Source organism: Episyrphus balteatus, chromosome 4, assembly GCF_945859705.1.
Source record: "Episyrphus balteatus chromosome 4, idEpiBalt1.1, whole genome shotgun sequence".
Lineage (NCBI taxonomy): Eukaryota > Metazoa > Arthropoda > Insecta > Diptera > Syrphidae > Episyrphus > Episyrphus balteatus.
The window spans coordinates 22,129,879-22,145,567 of NC_079137.1; the positions used below are offsets into that span (position 1 = coordinate 22,129,879).

General features: G+C 32.4%; 1 protein-coding gene across 1 annotated transcript in view; it reads right to left on the minus strand.

The window, feature by feature from the left end:
• LOC129918437 (DNA repair endonuclease XPF) overlaps window positions 1–15,689 on the minus strand; it is a 199,508-nt gene that overhangs the window by 64,436 nt on the left and 119,383 nt on the right. Inside the window, exons 7-8 of the mRNA XM_055999016.1 lie at window positions 5,830–6,060; window positions 5,256–5,774 (exon numbers count right to left, since the gene is read on the minus strand). Of these exons, the coding sequence (XP_055854991.1) occupies window positions 5,256–5,774; window positions 5,830–6,060 (750 nt within the window). The remainder of the gene's footprint in view (window positions 1–5,255; window positions 5,775–5,829; window positions 6,061–15,689) is intronic.

Below are 15,689 nucleotides of genomic sequence, written 5' to 3' on the forward strand. Positions count from 1 at the left end.
GCGTGGACCTACAGGGATGAGAGTTGTACCCAAATGTAGGTTAGAGTCCCCACTACCTTTTGGCATCAAACAAATTTTTTTCATTTTTTTTCAAAATTCCGAGATATAGGCGTTGGAACGCTTTGATCTAGAGACAGGGGAGTGCTTATATGAAAGCTTATATTCTCAGCTACCCGATAGTGGTATAATCCGGTTTTTCGACTTTTTTTAAAATTCCGAGAAAATCGGTTTTGAAAGTTGGGGTAAATTTTTTTTTCGAAAAATCCCCGAATCTTTAAACGCTCCTGAAAGCTAAACCGCTTGAGGGTAATTTTTGGGAGTGATGCCAAATGATAGCTTGTGTCATGGGCCTACGCTTTGCACATTGTCAGATTTTTAAAAAATCGCCTTCCATGTTAAACCGCCACATCATGCCTATTTTTTCAGAATCGTGCCTATTTTTTTTTTTACTTTTAAGTTCTCCCGGTTTGAGAACGCGTGGACCTACAGGGATGAGAGTTGTACCCAAGTGTAGGTTAGAGTCCCCGCTACCTTTTGGCATCAAAAAAATTTTTTTCATTTTTTTCAAAATTCCGAGATATAGGCGTTGGAAGTTGGGGCGCTCACTTTCAGCTCAGCTCACTTTCAACTCAGCTCAAATGAGCTAAGCTATGGTACCTAGCTCAAATTTGAGCTGAGCTGTGAGCTGAGCTGAAATGTGAGCTTTTTGCAACCCTGGCAACTTGCCACATGGAAATTACCACATGCAACTTGCCACATGCAACTTGCCACATGTAACTTGCCACATGCAACTTGCCACATACAACTTGCCACATGCAACTTGCCACATGCAACTTGCCACATACGACTTGCTACATGCAACTTGCCACATGAAACATGTAACTTGCAACGTGTTGTGTGTTTTATGTTTGCCGTACTGCGGCGTACTGCATTTTTAAATACTAAAGTACTGCCTACTATAAAGGTGAAACGACAGCCCTGCTACCCAGGGTGATCGCGTCATAATCCCTTTGACATTCTTGTCAAAAAGTAAATTTTCATACCCACCCTCCCATAAGAAGTATAACTTCAAAAAGGTAATTGGCTGCAGGTGGGTGTTAAGAACTAAATTTAATTCTGATGGTAGTGTTGAAAGACACAAAGCGCGATTAGTTGCTAAAGGTTGTTCCCAACAGCCTGGGGTTGACTTTCAAGAAACTTTCGCACCGGTAGCTAGACAAAGCTCAATTCGTATCGTAATGGCACTCGCAGCTGAGTTCGATCTTCAACTTTTTCAACTAGATGTTGAGATGGCCTACATCAACGGTGACATCGAAGAAGAAATATTTATGGAACAAGCTGAGGGATTTGTGAAGCCAGGCAAAGAACATCTGGTTTGCTCCCTAAAGAAAGCGTTGTATGGGTTAAAGCAATCTGGCAGAAGGTGGTACATCAAGCTCGAGCAAAAACTTCTAGATCTTGGGCTGAAACCGATGAACACCGAAAAATGTATATTCCTACTTGAGACTGAAGAAACTTATATGGTCGTGGTTATCTATGTGGACGACCTCATCATTGCAACAAACAACTTAACGGCCTATTAAGAACTTAAAAATCATATGTCGTCTGATTTCAAGATGAAGGATCTTGGTAAGTTCCATTATTGTCTTGGCATTGAATTTAAGGGGTAATATTACCTTGTAAACCACGAAATCGATTGTCATTTTCATCAGCGTATAAAACAAAGAAGAAATATTATTTTCTTTTGATGTTTGTTTAGTTTATTAAGTATATTAATAGCTAACAGAATAGGCTAATGTTAAATTTTTTATTGATGTGAAATTTTTCAAATGGCGGTGTAGTTCAGGATGGTAGCGAAATCCTGTGCTTCCATCGGGCGACCAACTAACTCCTACAGTTTTTAACCTATCGGGCTGAAATTTTTTGTGTATCTTACTAATACTATTCCCTAGTGAAGTACGTATTCATTTTTTTGAAATATTAAACGATTTTATGGTCTTTTTTTTTCACCGAATTTTGTTTTTGGGATAAAATAATTTTTTCAAACTAATGCCATTTCTTTAAAAATAATATTACTAAGCTACACAAAAAATTTCAGCCCGATAGGTTAAAAACTATAGGAGTTAGTTGGTCGCCCGATGGAAACACAGGATTTCGCTACCATCCTGAACTACACCGCCATTTAAAAAATTTCACATCAACACAAAATTTAACATTAGCCTATTCTGTTACCTATTAATATACTAAATTAAACTAAAAAAGCACCAAAAGAAAATAATATTTCTTCTTTGTTTTATACGCTGATGAAAATGACGATCGATTTCGTGGTTTACAAGGTGTTATTACCCCTTAATCAAGATTTAGCAAAAAATACTGTGACTATGAACCAATCAAAATACATTCAAAATGTATTAATCAATTTTGGCATGAGCGAATCGAAAGGTATTAAAACTCCACTGGATGGAAACGTGAAGCTTAGTAAAGAGATGGGACCAAAGACTGATCAAGAAAAGTCTGAAATGGAAAATAAACCATATTCCTCATTAATTGGCTCACTCATGTAGCTAGCTGTTTCCACACGCCCAGATATAGCACATACTGTCAGTGTGCTCAGCCAATACAATTCCAATCCGGGTCAAGAGCACTGGAAAGCTGCTAAACGAGTGCTTAGATACCTTAAAGGAGCCCAAAATTATACTCTTGTATATCGAAAAGCCGATGGACCATCACAATTAATCGGATACGTAGATTAAGGTAACATCGACGACCGCAAGTCATATACCGTATACGTTTTCAAACTGGCCAATGCGGCTGTAACCTGGGAGTCCAGAAAACAAAAATCTTACTGATTCAGCAAAGGAAGCCGTTTATCTTCGAGGCCTCCTAACTGATTTTGGTTTTCTGTGTGAAGATTCCAAACCTACAACCATCTATTGCGACAGCCAGGGTGCTCAAAAGCTGGCGAAAAATCCGATATTCCATTCTAGAGCAAAACACATAGACATTCGACACCATTTCATCAGAGAAGTTTTCCAGCGAGGTGAAATAGAAGTCGAATATATACCAACTACTGAAATGATCGCTGACGTCCTTACCAAGAGCTTATTTGGACCATCACGTCGCAAATGCATCCAAGGTTTTGGTATCCAAGAAGAAGAAGAGTAACCGGTGTTGAGAGGGGGTGTCGTTAGTATTAATAAAATACCTATTGGCAACACAGGTTATGACACATCCCTGTCTTTTCTTTTTATGTATCTTTTTCTCTTTTCAAAAATATCATACTGTTCCATTCTTTCAATTCAATTTATTCGTTTGTTTAATAAAGAACTTTCTGGACGCGCCAAGCTAGTGGTTATAAAGTCAAAGTGTTTTTTCTTTAATAAAAAGTATATTTTGCAAATTAAATCCAACAAGTTACTAATTTTTGTGGGAAATTCAATGAGTTTTAATTTAATGGAATATGATTTTTTTTAAATTACCAAAGTTTTCAAAATATTCAATACCTCATATACCTCTTACGCACAGTATACTTATGTCGTTTTCTATTGACGAATCTCAGAATGAGATTTGTGAATCTGACAGCTAAAAGGGGGGGTGAAGAGGGGAAATAGTGGAAAAATTTCAGATTTCATGATCTATTTGCGTCTTGAGATTCAAAAAAATGAATCTGAGAATCAGAAATCTGAATCTGGATTTTTATCAACTACACACATTCCTCTATTTGACATTTGTCTGAACATTTGTTGTTGTTTTATTTTTTGTATACGCTCAGATTTCGTACACAATTACAAAACTAGATTTCATATTCTATTTGCAGTTGAAAATCTGAGAATTTTACACAAAAATCTCAAAAGTCAATAGAAAACAACATTACAGAAGGTAATATATTGCGCATCTTGTCAAACATACTAAAAAAGAAGATCGAAAGTGAGGAACTGTCAAATTCCATGTATGTTATAAAAAAACTACTAATAATAATAATAAAAAAATTGTAAACAAAACTACTAGGTATTACTAATAAAATAAAACGCACGACTGGGGTCGCACGTACTTGCTCTTATGTTAAAAGTAACTCTAATTTAAAAGTTTTTTATTCAAGAAAATTAGGAAAAATTTAAAATTTGATATTTTCAAGAAATTTCATAAGTAGTGTTAAAAAATAAAATCTGTTTTTATAATTAATTAATCACCGTTTTAAATGATGTTTTACAAAAACGTTGTTTAAAAAAATAATTTTTTATATATAAAAAATTTCTACAATTTTTCAAAAAAAAAGTTGGTATGCCATTTTAAAGAAATAATTAATTTACACTTAAGAACGAAATTTAAAAATATTTCACCAACACGTTTTCAAAAAATTGATTTTTCAAAAAAAAAATTTGAAATATATTTAAAAATCAAAAAATGCGTTTTTTGAAAATTTTTGAAAATTTTCTAAAATTTTAATATTAGCTTTACTTAAACGCTTTTGCATAAAAATTTTAGTTGAAATCGGGTTAATTTTGTACGAAATATTCAGAAACCAAAAAAAAAAAAAAACCTTTATGACAGGTAGGTACGTTAATAACGTTACAAAAAATATTTTTTTTATTTCAAAAGTTGGATCTAATTGGATTCAAAAATTTGAATCAAAATCGTTAGAGCCGTTTTTGAAAAAAATTAACTTTTCTATTTCCGTTATATGGCAGAACTTCTAAGTTTGAAGAAAATCACTTCACTGGTTTAGGCTGTAGTTTGAGGTATATACAGACAGACAGAATTGCCGGACCCACTTTTTTGGCATTCTCCATCATCGTAATGTCATGTAAAATTGTTATCTCGAGTTCGATTTTTTTTACGAATCCCAAACTTGCCCTATAGTACCTACATATGTATATCGCAAGTTAAAAAATGGAAACAAGAGAGTTGACTAAAACGAATCACAGAAAAGTGACAGTACCTCTCCTTTGAGCTTAGATTTTGACAACCTGCACGAACTTGAAAAAAAATTAAAACTCGGAGTAAATATTACCTTGTATATGTGTATTTACTGTGCCTCCTCGTACCTGGAATCGAGACTTTGAGTAGGCATGATATAGCCAGAGCTAACCCCCTATTACCTATTTAAATAATTACCCCAGACCACAAGATATTTAGCATTTTTTTTAGCTGACTAAAGTAATGTTCAAACTATGGAAAGCAATATCAATTTAAAAAAAAACTTAATTTTAACATTTAATAATGTTTTCTTTGTATGATAATTAAAAAAATATTACCTGAGATTTCGTTAATATTTTCTTAAGATTTTCTCCGTGCCGCATTACTTTATGAACATTTTTCGAACTAATGCCCGGTAGCCTTAACATAAAATCAAATATATTCGAATTGAATTTGTCCAGAACATCTACACCTCCGCCTCCCTCCTCTGAGCCAATTGCGGCCGCTGTTTTTGGATCAGGTTCTGGTTTACCCATTTTAAGTTCTTCAAATAATTGAGCAGTTGCATAAGGACTTGGAGACCAAATAAGTCTCAATTTTGGAAAGTGTATAGTCAAAAGTTGAAGTTTTTTAACTATATCAGCATTTGTTGTTGTCGTATTGGCTGACAACATGTACTTGCCCTGCAAGTGAAAGGGTTTGCTTTGATCGAATTCTATTAATAAAATTGGTTTTGTGTAGTGGCGCTGCATTTGAATACATTGATTATACAAACGACCAGAGTTTAAAGAACCTATCAAATCAGAAATAGATTTTCTTTCAACACATATCTCTGGTGTTAAAATGTAATCACCGATCTGTAAAAATTTCAATGATTGAGAATAACTTTATTTTACGAATACAAAAACTTACGGTAATCGTTACTGGAAATATTTCAATTCCACGCTTATGAATCAAACAAGGTAAATCAGAACGAAATTCTCTCATGTCAACAATGATTTTACGCGATTCTAGAACTGTACCAACCTGCCCACCAGCTTTGCGAGTAGTTTCATTATGGTCCTCTTCGGAGTGTTTATAATGCTTAAGCAGAACAAATGCCTCATCACTTCTACCATCTTGATATTCTGGGATAACCATTTTCTAAAAAAAATCAGATAAAGAAAAGTGAAAAAAACATACCCGTCAAATTAGCATTACCACTTTAAAATTTCAAAAAACACTATAATTGATAATTGTAATAAATTCGTTGTGAATTGTACGTGGAATATTTTTTTAATTCCCCCAAAATGACTAAAAACTAATTTTAAAGTGAAAACTAAATATGCAAATAAGTGTCATGGTTTGTTGGCTCAAAAGTGGCATACTAAGGTTGCCAAAAGTGGGTCAAACTGACGCAGGACGAAATTTTTTGATCGTATTGAAAGAAATAACACTTTTGCTAATTTAGATGTTACTAAAAATATTTCCACAGGAATATTTTCAATGACAAGCAAATATGTATACAGGGTGTCCCAAAAGTCAACGTCGAATCGAAAACAGTAGATAGGTTAGGTGGTGACTGTTATCAGAAAAATAATAAAAAATCGCAGCCATATATTTTGGGAGTTATGGGCATTCGAAAAAAAAAATCGAAAAAATGGTCACCCTGTGACGGTCTTTCATATGCCGTGACTACAAATCTTAAGTTTTCTCAATTGTTTCTTTTGATACGGAACCTTGAATAACCCTGCTAACAAGTGCATTCAAACATTTGAACTCAGCTGCATCAGTTTTAAAGCAAATTTCACTTTTTTGCCCAACTAAGTAAACACAAATTTTACATGACCCTAATTCAATGAACCGTAGTGTAAAAAAAAACGCACTACGACATTTCGGCAAGTAAGCTCAAAAGTTGGTGTGTTCAATTCTCTTTTCAAAATGATATTACATTGTTGAGAATATTCCATAAATTACGGAAATAAAAATATTTTTCTTACGAAATCCGACTTTTTTTATTAGATAATTTTTCCATATTATTTAATTTTTGTACCCTTTCAGAACTGAATTCTGAATTTGATTTTTTAAAAGTAGTAAAGTGTTGATTTTTAAAAGATTAACAAGCTTAAATAATACTCTAAAGGTAGACTACGTTTGAGCATAGGTGTATGAATTAAAATAGTAGAAAAACATATCCTTTTGGTCTTTTGGCCGGAAATTGCGTAGGGGGAAGTGGTCACCCTTCGTACACGGTCACCCTTCGTACAGTGAGCTTAAAACAAAAACTAAACGGTATTCAAACACGTGCTTACTAGTGTGCATAGACACAGTAGGTGCCGAGCTGCTAGATAAATTTTGAATCCTAAGTGCAACGGATTCGGTCGCCACAAGACTTTTAGTGTTTTTTAGTGCTCTGAGTAATTTTTTTATGTACATTTGATGTCATGTTGTGTTTAAGTTAACTATGTTTTTGGCTAAACTGTAATGAAGAATTGTTGTTTAAAGTGTTAAATTTGTGTTTTAATTATAAATATTGCAAAATCTCAGTACATTTTTTCAAAAATCGATTTTTCTGCATTATGTACAGCTTGGGGAGCATTCGTACAGTCAAACATGGGGCACATTCGTACGCATACGTATGCCCGCCAGTAAATTTTCTTGAGCAGATAACAATCAAAACACGGAGTTACAGTTTTATTGAAATGAAATTTAAACCTCTATAATAAGTTTTTCGCATTCTATAGTAAATTAAGGTTGGTATTTTTATATATGTAAATAATAATTTGTTTCAGAATCGTCGAATCGCGAAAAATTAAGTTTTTTATTTGTTTTTCTTTTTTTCTGAGTCAAGTTCAATTAATTAATAAATAAATAAGTAATTAAATGTTTTAAAACTCAAATTTGGCATTTGACAAATCAAAAGTTAGTCAAATTAACGTTTTAAATATCCTGTCCGAATGTACCCCATGTGCTGTACGAAGGTACCCCACGGGTGGGGAGGATTCGTACAAAAATCTAATCCCAGTAAAATGGCTATAACTATTTAAGCCTTTGACTTAGAAGTGTCAAATTTTTTTGTAAAGTGTAATAATATACATATTACAAATAAAGTCCATTTTCTCAAAGCTGGAGTGAGTAAATAAATAACTAAAAAAAAATAAGTAAAAACTGTACGAAGGGTGACCACTTCCCCCTAAACACTGCGTACACAAAGCAGATTCGAAAAAAAAAATTTGTAATATTGAATTTTTTTAAATGTTGAATTTAATGATTACATGAAGCAGGTTCGAAATAAACTTTTTTAAAGTATTATTATGCTACACAATGCTATGATGTATTTCTTGTTGGATTTAATGATTGTATGAATTTCTGACTTCTCGTGAAAGGTGTTAGACGGATTAGTACTTTTATTTATTTTCCTTCCTTTCCAAATTGTATGGTGGTTAGTGAATATTTTGACTGATTATCTAATTGTGTTGGAGACTACTTTTATTCTATCCCAAGAAGAGAGAAATGCATGCAATCATTAAATTCAACATTAAAAAAAGAAGTTTATTTCGAACCTGATTTGGTTGCGCAGTGTTTTACGGCAGCCATTTCCGGTTAAAAGACCGAAAGGATATGTTTTTCTACTATTTTTATTCATAAACATATGTATGCTTAAACGTAGTCTACCTTTAGAATACTATTTAAGCTTATTTATCTTTTAAAAATCAACACTTTACTACTTTTAAAAAATTAAATTCAGTTTTGAAAGGTTTCAAAAATTAAATAATATGGAAAAATTACCTAATAAAAACAGTCGGATTTCTTAAGGAAAATATTTTTATTCCCGTTATTTATGGAATATTCTCAACAATGTAAAACCATTTTGAAGTGAGAATTGAACACACCAACTTTTGAGCTAACTTGCCGAAATGTCGTAGTTTGGCAAAAAAGTCAAATTTGCTTTAAAAATGATGCAGCTGAGTCAAAATTTTTGAATGCACTTGTTAGCAGGGTTATTCAAGGTTCCGCATCAAAAGAAACAATTGAGAAAACTTAAGATTTGTAGTCACGGCACATGATAGACCGTCAAAGGGTGACCATTTTTTCGATTTTTTTTTTTTCGAGTGCCCATAACTCCCAAAATATATGGCTGCGTTTTTTTTAATTATTTTTCTGATAACAGTCACCACCTAACCTATCTGCTGTTTTTGTTTCGACGTTGACTTTTGGGACAACCTGTATATTTTTAAAAATTGTGAAATAAAGTTTTTTTTTTTGTAAAATCAAGGGGCACGGTAGTGCCCAGCCAAGTTCTCTAGCAACTTTGGCACTACACCCTTATTTACAGGAAACAACTCAGGCCATTTTCGACCCCCCTCTAACTTCCACACCAAAGATGCTAGAAATTACAAACTCACTACATTTGTTGAGCTCGTAAAAACCAAACTCCTCACAAAATTTCAGCCTCCTACGATGAGTAGTTTCTGAGATATAGGGCTTCAAAAATCGCAAAAACCGTAACTGACTCACTGACTCACTGACAGATCATCAAAATTATGGAGAACTTCCCGATATCGTAGAAACTTGAAATTTTACACGGTGATAGGACTTGTGGTGTATACAAAGGAAAAAATCGAAAATTTGAGATTTTCAATTCAGGGGGCGTGGCATCCGCCCATTTCCGCTGAATTTTCATCATATATTATAGAGCACTTCTGATTATCGTAGAATCTTGAAATTTGGTAGAATGGTAGAACTGGTAGGTTATACAAAGGAAAAAATTTAAAATTTGAGAATTTCAGCCAGGGGGCGTGGCAACCGCCCATTTCCGCTGAATTTTCATAAATTATTATAGAGCACTTCTGATTGTCGTAGAATCTTGAAATTTGGTAGAATAGTAGAGCTGGTAGTTCATACAAAGGAAAAAATTTAAAACTTGAGAATTTCAGCCAGGGGGCGTGGCAACCGCCCATTTCCGCTGAGTTTTCATAAATTATTATAGAGCACTTCTGATTGTCGTAGAATCTTGAAATTTGGTAGAATGGTAGAGCTGGTAGTTTATACAAAGGAAAAAATTTTAAATTTGAGAATTTCAGGCAGGGGGCGTGGCAACCACCCATTTTCACTGAATTTTCATCAAATATAGAGATTTTATATTCTACAGCCATACCTTGCAAAAAGTAGTGAAATCACAACAAAAACATTACTGTTAAAAAAAGAGCCAAGTTCTCCTATGTTGAAGTTATGCTGGCACAAAAAGTACTGAAATGTAAAAGTGTACCAAGTTCTAAAGTTTGGGTTCAAATTCGTATCAATAAAATTTTGATTGTTTACTTGGCAATTTTTGAAATAACTTTAAAAATCGATAATTAAGAAAAATTGTCAAGAGAACAATCAAAATTTTATTGATACGAATTTGAACCCAAACTTTAGAACTTGGTACACTTTTACATTTCAGTACTTTTTGTGCCAGCATAACTTCAACATAGGAGAACTTGGCTCTTTTTTTAACAGTAATGTTTTTGTTGTGATCGAATTTTCAAGAAAAACCATGAGTCAAATTGACCCATGGGCGGAAACGAAGGCTTGAAAAAGAAAATTTTAAATAATCCCGCAAGTACCTTATGACTAGTCACCACTGAAAAAATAATAGGTCTGTTTAATGAAACTGATCCGCTCAGAAAAGATCCAAAAAGGACAGATTTGTGTGTTCCATGAATGAAAACTTTACCCCACACTGTTCTACAGTCTGTCATTTTGTGTTTCATGAAGTTGTCCAGCATAGTTTGGTTCAAGTTTTTTTGGTTCAAGATTGTTAAAACAAAAATAAGTGACAAATTTATTGAAACCACTTTTATAACTGTTTTGCATTGCTTATGGGCTAGCGTTGAGAGCAAAACCAACATGATTTGATATTTGGATCATATAAAATTTCGGGGTTAAAATACGCATTTAGTGCTAAAACAACATATCTCTTCTGCCAATTTTGAAATTGAGTGTTAAAACACCTTAAGTACTTCATATTAATTTGTTTTTTTACATTCAACGCTGGAAAAACGAAGTAAGTAAACTGGTGTTTCTCACAGTGTTTCGATGATTTAAAGCAGAAACACAATCACGCTTTACCAGACGCGTCATCGCGTTACGTTGAGAAATCCTCAAAGCGCGCTTCTGTCACTTTGACTTCGAACAGCTGATTGAAACAAAAAATCTGCTGTCAAATAAAAAAAAACACAGTCACTCACAAAATTATTGGGCCAGGTTTTTATCTTGATTTAATTGTGGAAAAATGAAAAAGGATATTAATGTGTTTAAAAAATGCATAGCAATTTGTTTATTCTTTAATCCTATAGTTATAAAAACAAAACCAATCAAAATTAATTGATTTTAACAATAAAACTCAGTTTACAACATCATTAAATTATTTTTGTTTTTAATACGTAAATTGTTTTGATTTAAAATATCTCGATGTCGTTTTTTTGTGCAAAATCTATATAGAGAAATTAAAAAACACACCTAGGTTTGCAATAATTTATTTTTTTTTATTCACATTTGGCGCAATAATAATGTGGGTGACTGTAACTATGTCTGATAAATGTCAGAAAGCGAGCAAAAGTTCAGTCTGGTTGAACTTTTGCTCGCTTTCTTACGTTTCCTTACGTTTGTCAAAAAAAGCGTACGTAAGAAAAGCGTCATTGTGGGAGGTTATACAGATTTCGTATGGTTGAACTTTTGGCAGTTGTCAAAATCGACGGCAAAGCGTGAAAGCTGAAACACAATCACGCTTCAGGGCGTCGCTTCGTTGCGTTACGTTGAGAAATCCTCAAAGCGCGCTTCTGTCACATTGACTTTGAACAGCTGATTGCAACATAAAATCTGCTGTCAAATAAAAAAAAACACAGTCACTCACAAAATTATTGGGCCAAGTCTTTATCTTGATTTAATTGTGGAAAAATGAAAAAGGATATTAATGTGTTTAAAAAATGCATAGAAATTTGTTTATTCTTTAATCCTATAGTTATAAAAACAAAACCAATCAAAATATATTGTTTTTAACAATAAAACTCAGTCTAAAACATCATTAAATTTTTTTTGTTTTTAATACGTAAATTGTTTTGATTTAAAATATCTCGATGTCATTTTTTTGTGCAAAATCTATATAGAGAAATTAAAAAACACACATTTTGCGAGCAAAAGTTCAGTCTGGTTGAACTTTTGCTCGCTTTCTTACGTTTCCTTACGTTTGTCAAAAAAAGCGTACGTAAGAAAAGCGTCATTGTGTGAGGATACACAGATTTCCTATAGTTGAACTTTTCGCAGTTGTCAAAATCGACGGCAAAGCGTGATTGTGTTTCAGCTTTGATTGTGTTTCAGCTTTTAGTGTCAGTCAGTTGTTCGCGGTCATTCGAATGGAATTGCATCTTTCAAAATGTTCTTGTTAATAAATTAAATTGGTACCACATGAAAAAAACTATATCTTAGGAAAAAGTTTTACTATGAATTTTTCTCTGCATTTGGATTAAGAATGTAAGATATTGCAATATTAGTATTGGTAATGCATCTTGCAATGTGTGAATTACATATTGAATTTAATTTTTATTTTGAATATAAAATATGATGCTCTGTTATTTTTCCTGAGCCATTAACTTCGACATTTTGTTCTAGAGTTTTCAAGCTATCAATACTAGCAAAGAATTGAAAAAAAAATTCGTAAATCTTGTCTTAAAGGCTTCTAGTTTGGGTTCTATTGGTTTGATATTCAAAATCAAGGTTTTTAAACTCAGGGAAAATTGCAAACCATCATATTTTTCACTTCAAATAAACATTAAAATTCAATGAGACAATCAATAAAAAGTGTTAAATGCAAAAATGCATTTTATACTATTTTGAAGTACCTACGTCACAAGGATAAAATTTTTGCAGAATATTAGTAAGACTTAACTACCTCAAAAAATAACAAATTTATTGCTGGCCGTGGAAAGTCCACTTTCGCCTATTTGTTTAATGTTCTTGTTTTTTAATGTATGTATTAATAAAATTGCTGAATAATGATGGTCTTTTATTCATTTCCATTAAATTTGCTAATACTTTGGATGTAAAATGAGTGTCAAAACAACATTATTTCCAAGTAATTAAGTGGTTTTGACTCCCTTCAAAACGTTGGGTGTTAAAACAACATATAAAAAATATTTATTTTTTGTTAAATCTTCTTTGATAAAGATATTTTTTTAGAACTTTTAGTTAGTTTCAACTCCCAACAAGGCCTCTAAACCGAATTTAAAGCTAAAATTGTCAATGCGGCTGCGTCGTCAAAAATACAGAGTTTTTTGTCTCTCCTGAAAAAAAAAAAAAATAAAAATGTTACTTATGTTGTTTTAACAATCACCGATTCATTTGTAGTAAAGGAATGTTAGTATAAAAACAGGCATATTGTGGAACCAAATATAGGACGGCTGAATTTTTCAAATCTGAAAGAGGGGTATTAGAAAAGCTTAAGTCCTGGTTTTCGGAACGCCACCCCCCTGGCGAAATCCGCCATTTTGGAAAACGCGATTCGCTCTATATCTCCAAAACTATGAGTCCTATAGAAATGGATATCAGACCATCTCATCTCTATAATAGGTCTGAAATTGCCGCTGTTGCCGTATTGTTTTTTTTAATTTTATAGAAGATTTTTGTGGACCAAAAAATTTTTTTTTCAAAAATTCTGCTTAAATTTCAAAAATTAACTACAGTTGAAACTCGATTATCCGGGATTCGATTAACCGGGACGCTCTTCTATCATCCGTGATGAAAATATTTGAAATTTGTTCTCGAAAATAAAGACAACGTTTTATTTTAAACTCTTTTATCCGTAATAAACTCTACTGTCCGTAATGTATCAACAGCACCTAACAAATTCCTTCACTTCAAATCAGTCCTACGCAAAAAGAAGTTAGTATTAGTATTATAAAGTATTTTGTTTTTTTACGAGTATCTTATTTTTGTTTTCGTTTTTTTAATAAGTTTTTTAATAAATATCTAAATATTTATTAATGATATTATAATAATTAATAATTTTTTGTTTGAGAAAAGAAAGTTCTATTAGTCGAGATTTTCGATTATCCGTAATGGGCTCGGTCCCGACCATCCCGGTTAACCGAGTTTCAACTGTAATGCCAAAATGTCTAGAAAATTAAAGGAAGAAAAATATGTATATGGGAGTGAGGGACAGTCTTCCATCGTCTAAGCGATAAATGCAATTCTCTCACAAATTGACTTCAAGCAGAAAAAAAAATATTTGAACATAACGGCAATACCTAAAATATTTAAATATACATTTTTAAAAAGCTTGAAACTTATTCCTATTTCTAAATTAAATTTATGTAAATTGAATGAAGAATTTTTTGTAAAACTGGTCCTCAAACTCAGAATTTTGAAAAAATTAATGAATTGGAAAAATTTTAACATTGCTTCTTTTAAAATTTTTTCGTAATAAAATATGTATTTATTTTTCAAAATTTTTGGCCATATTAATTGTTATTTGAATTCATAAAAGAAATTGTCAATTATGTATTACAGTTTATGAAAAAAAATATAAGAAGTAGGTATTTCGTGTTGGAAGAACTTTTTTATACTTTGCATACTTTCTTATTTTACATCGTATTGATACCAAACTTTGTATTTAGACGTTTTATCATTCAAATATACCAAATTTTAATGGATATCGAAAATATGCAAAATATATGCAAAAAATATGCACAAAAATATGCCAAAAATATGCAAAATATGTGCCAAATTTCATCGAAAAATTTAATTGATTTTTATTAAAAAAAAGTGCTTATTTAAGGTAAATGCTAGCACGTTGTTTATAGAAAAACCACTGTTGAGATATAAAGAGTTAAATCGCAATGCTGAAGATTTGCGTCTGGGCTGGAACCTGTCACAAATGAAAATATCAAATTATACACAAAATTTCCCATTTTTTACTTCCTGTGACGTTGAAAGAATCTTTTCTGCATGTCCCTCACATAGGCAGAGCAAAGTGAGCAGAAAATAAGTTTGTTATTCCATCTTTTAGTCAAATTAACTGATAGTTAAGTATCCCAAAGCTAAATCCCAAAGTTAAATTAAGTGCTCAACCACTTAACATTAACAAGAAAATGTCTGTAAATGTTATAGTCCAAGCGGCGACCGTCGAGTTACTTAGCTCATAAGGTTAGAGGTTAAAATTGGTGTCAAATGAAAGATAAGTTGATACTGAAAATAAAAAAATAGGGTTGCCACTTCTAAAATGGGAACTTCCATGTGGCAACCCTATTTGAAAGGAAAAATTGTCACATAACTAATACATTCATATCTTTGTTATTTGGCCAGATAATTTTTTTTTTTAAATGCCAAACGAAAGTCAAAATATTAAAAAAAAATAATAAAATAATATAAAGAACGTAACCCTACAAATGTGGCAACCCCATTCAAATGAATATAACACTGACAAAAATCTTCTTTGAAAAAAACAGTATAACTTTTTATGCGCTAGAAAGCTAAACTATACGCCATATTTTAGATAATACTCCCTTCCATCTAAAAAATGTCGGGTGCCACCTCGCAAATGCAGATAAGTACTCGGCAACCCTATCCAAATGCTAAAAAACGCAAAAATCAATTGTTTTTTGGCCAAAGTGTATAATATTTGATAGAGTTAAAGGCTATAAAATACATCATGTTTAGCTTAGACTCTCTTCTATCTAAAAAATGTCGGGTGCCACCTCGCAAATACAGACAAGTACTCGGCAACCCTACTAAAATGCTAAAAAAAGCAAAAA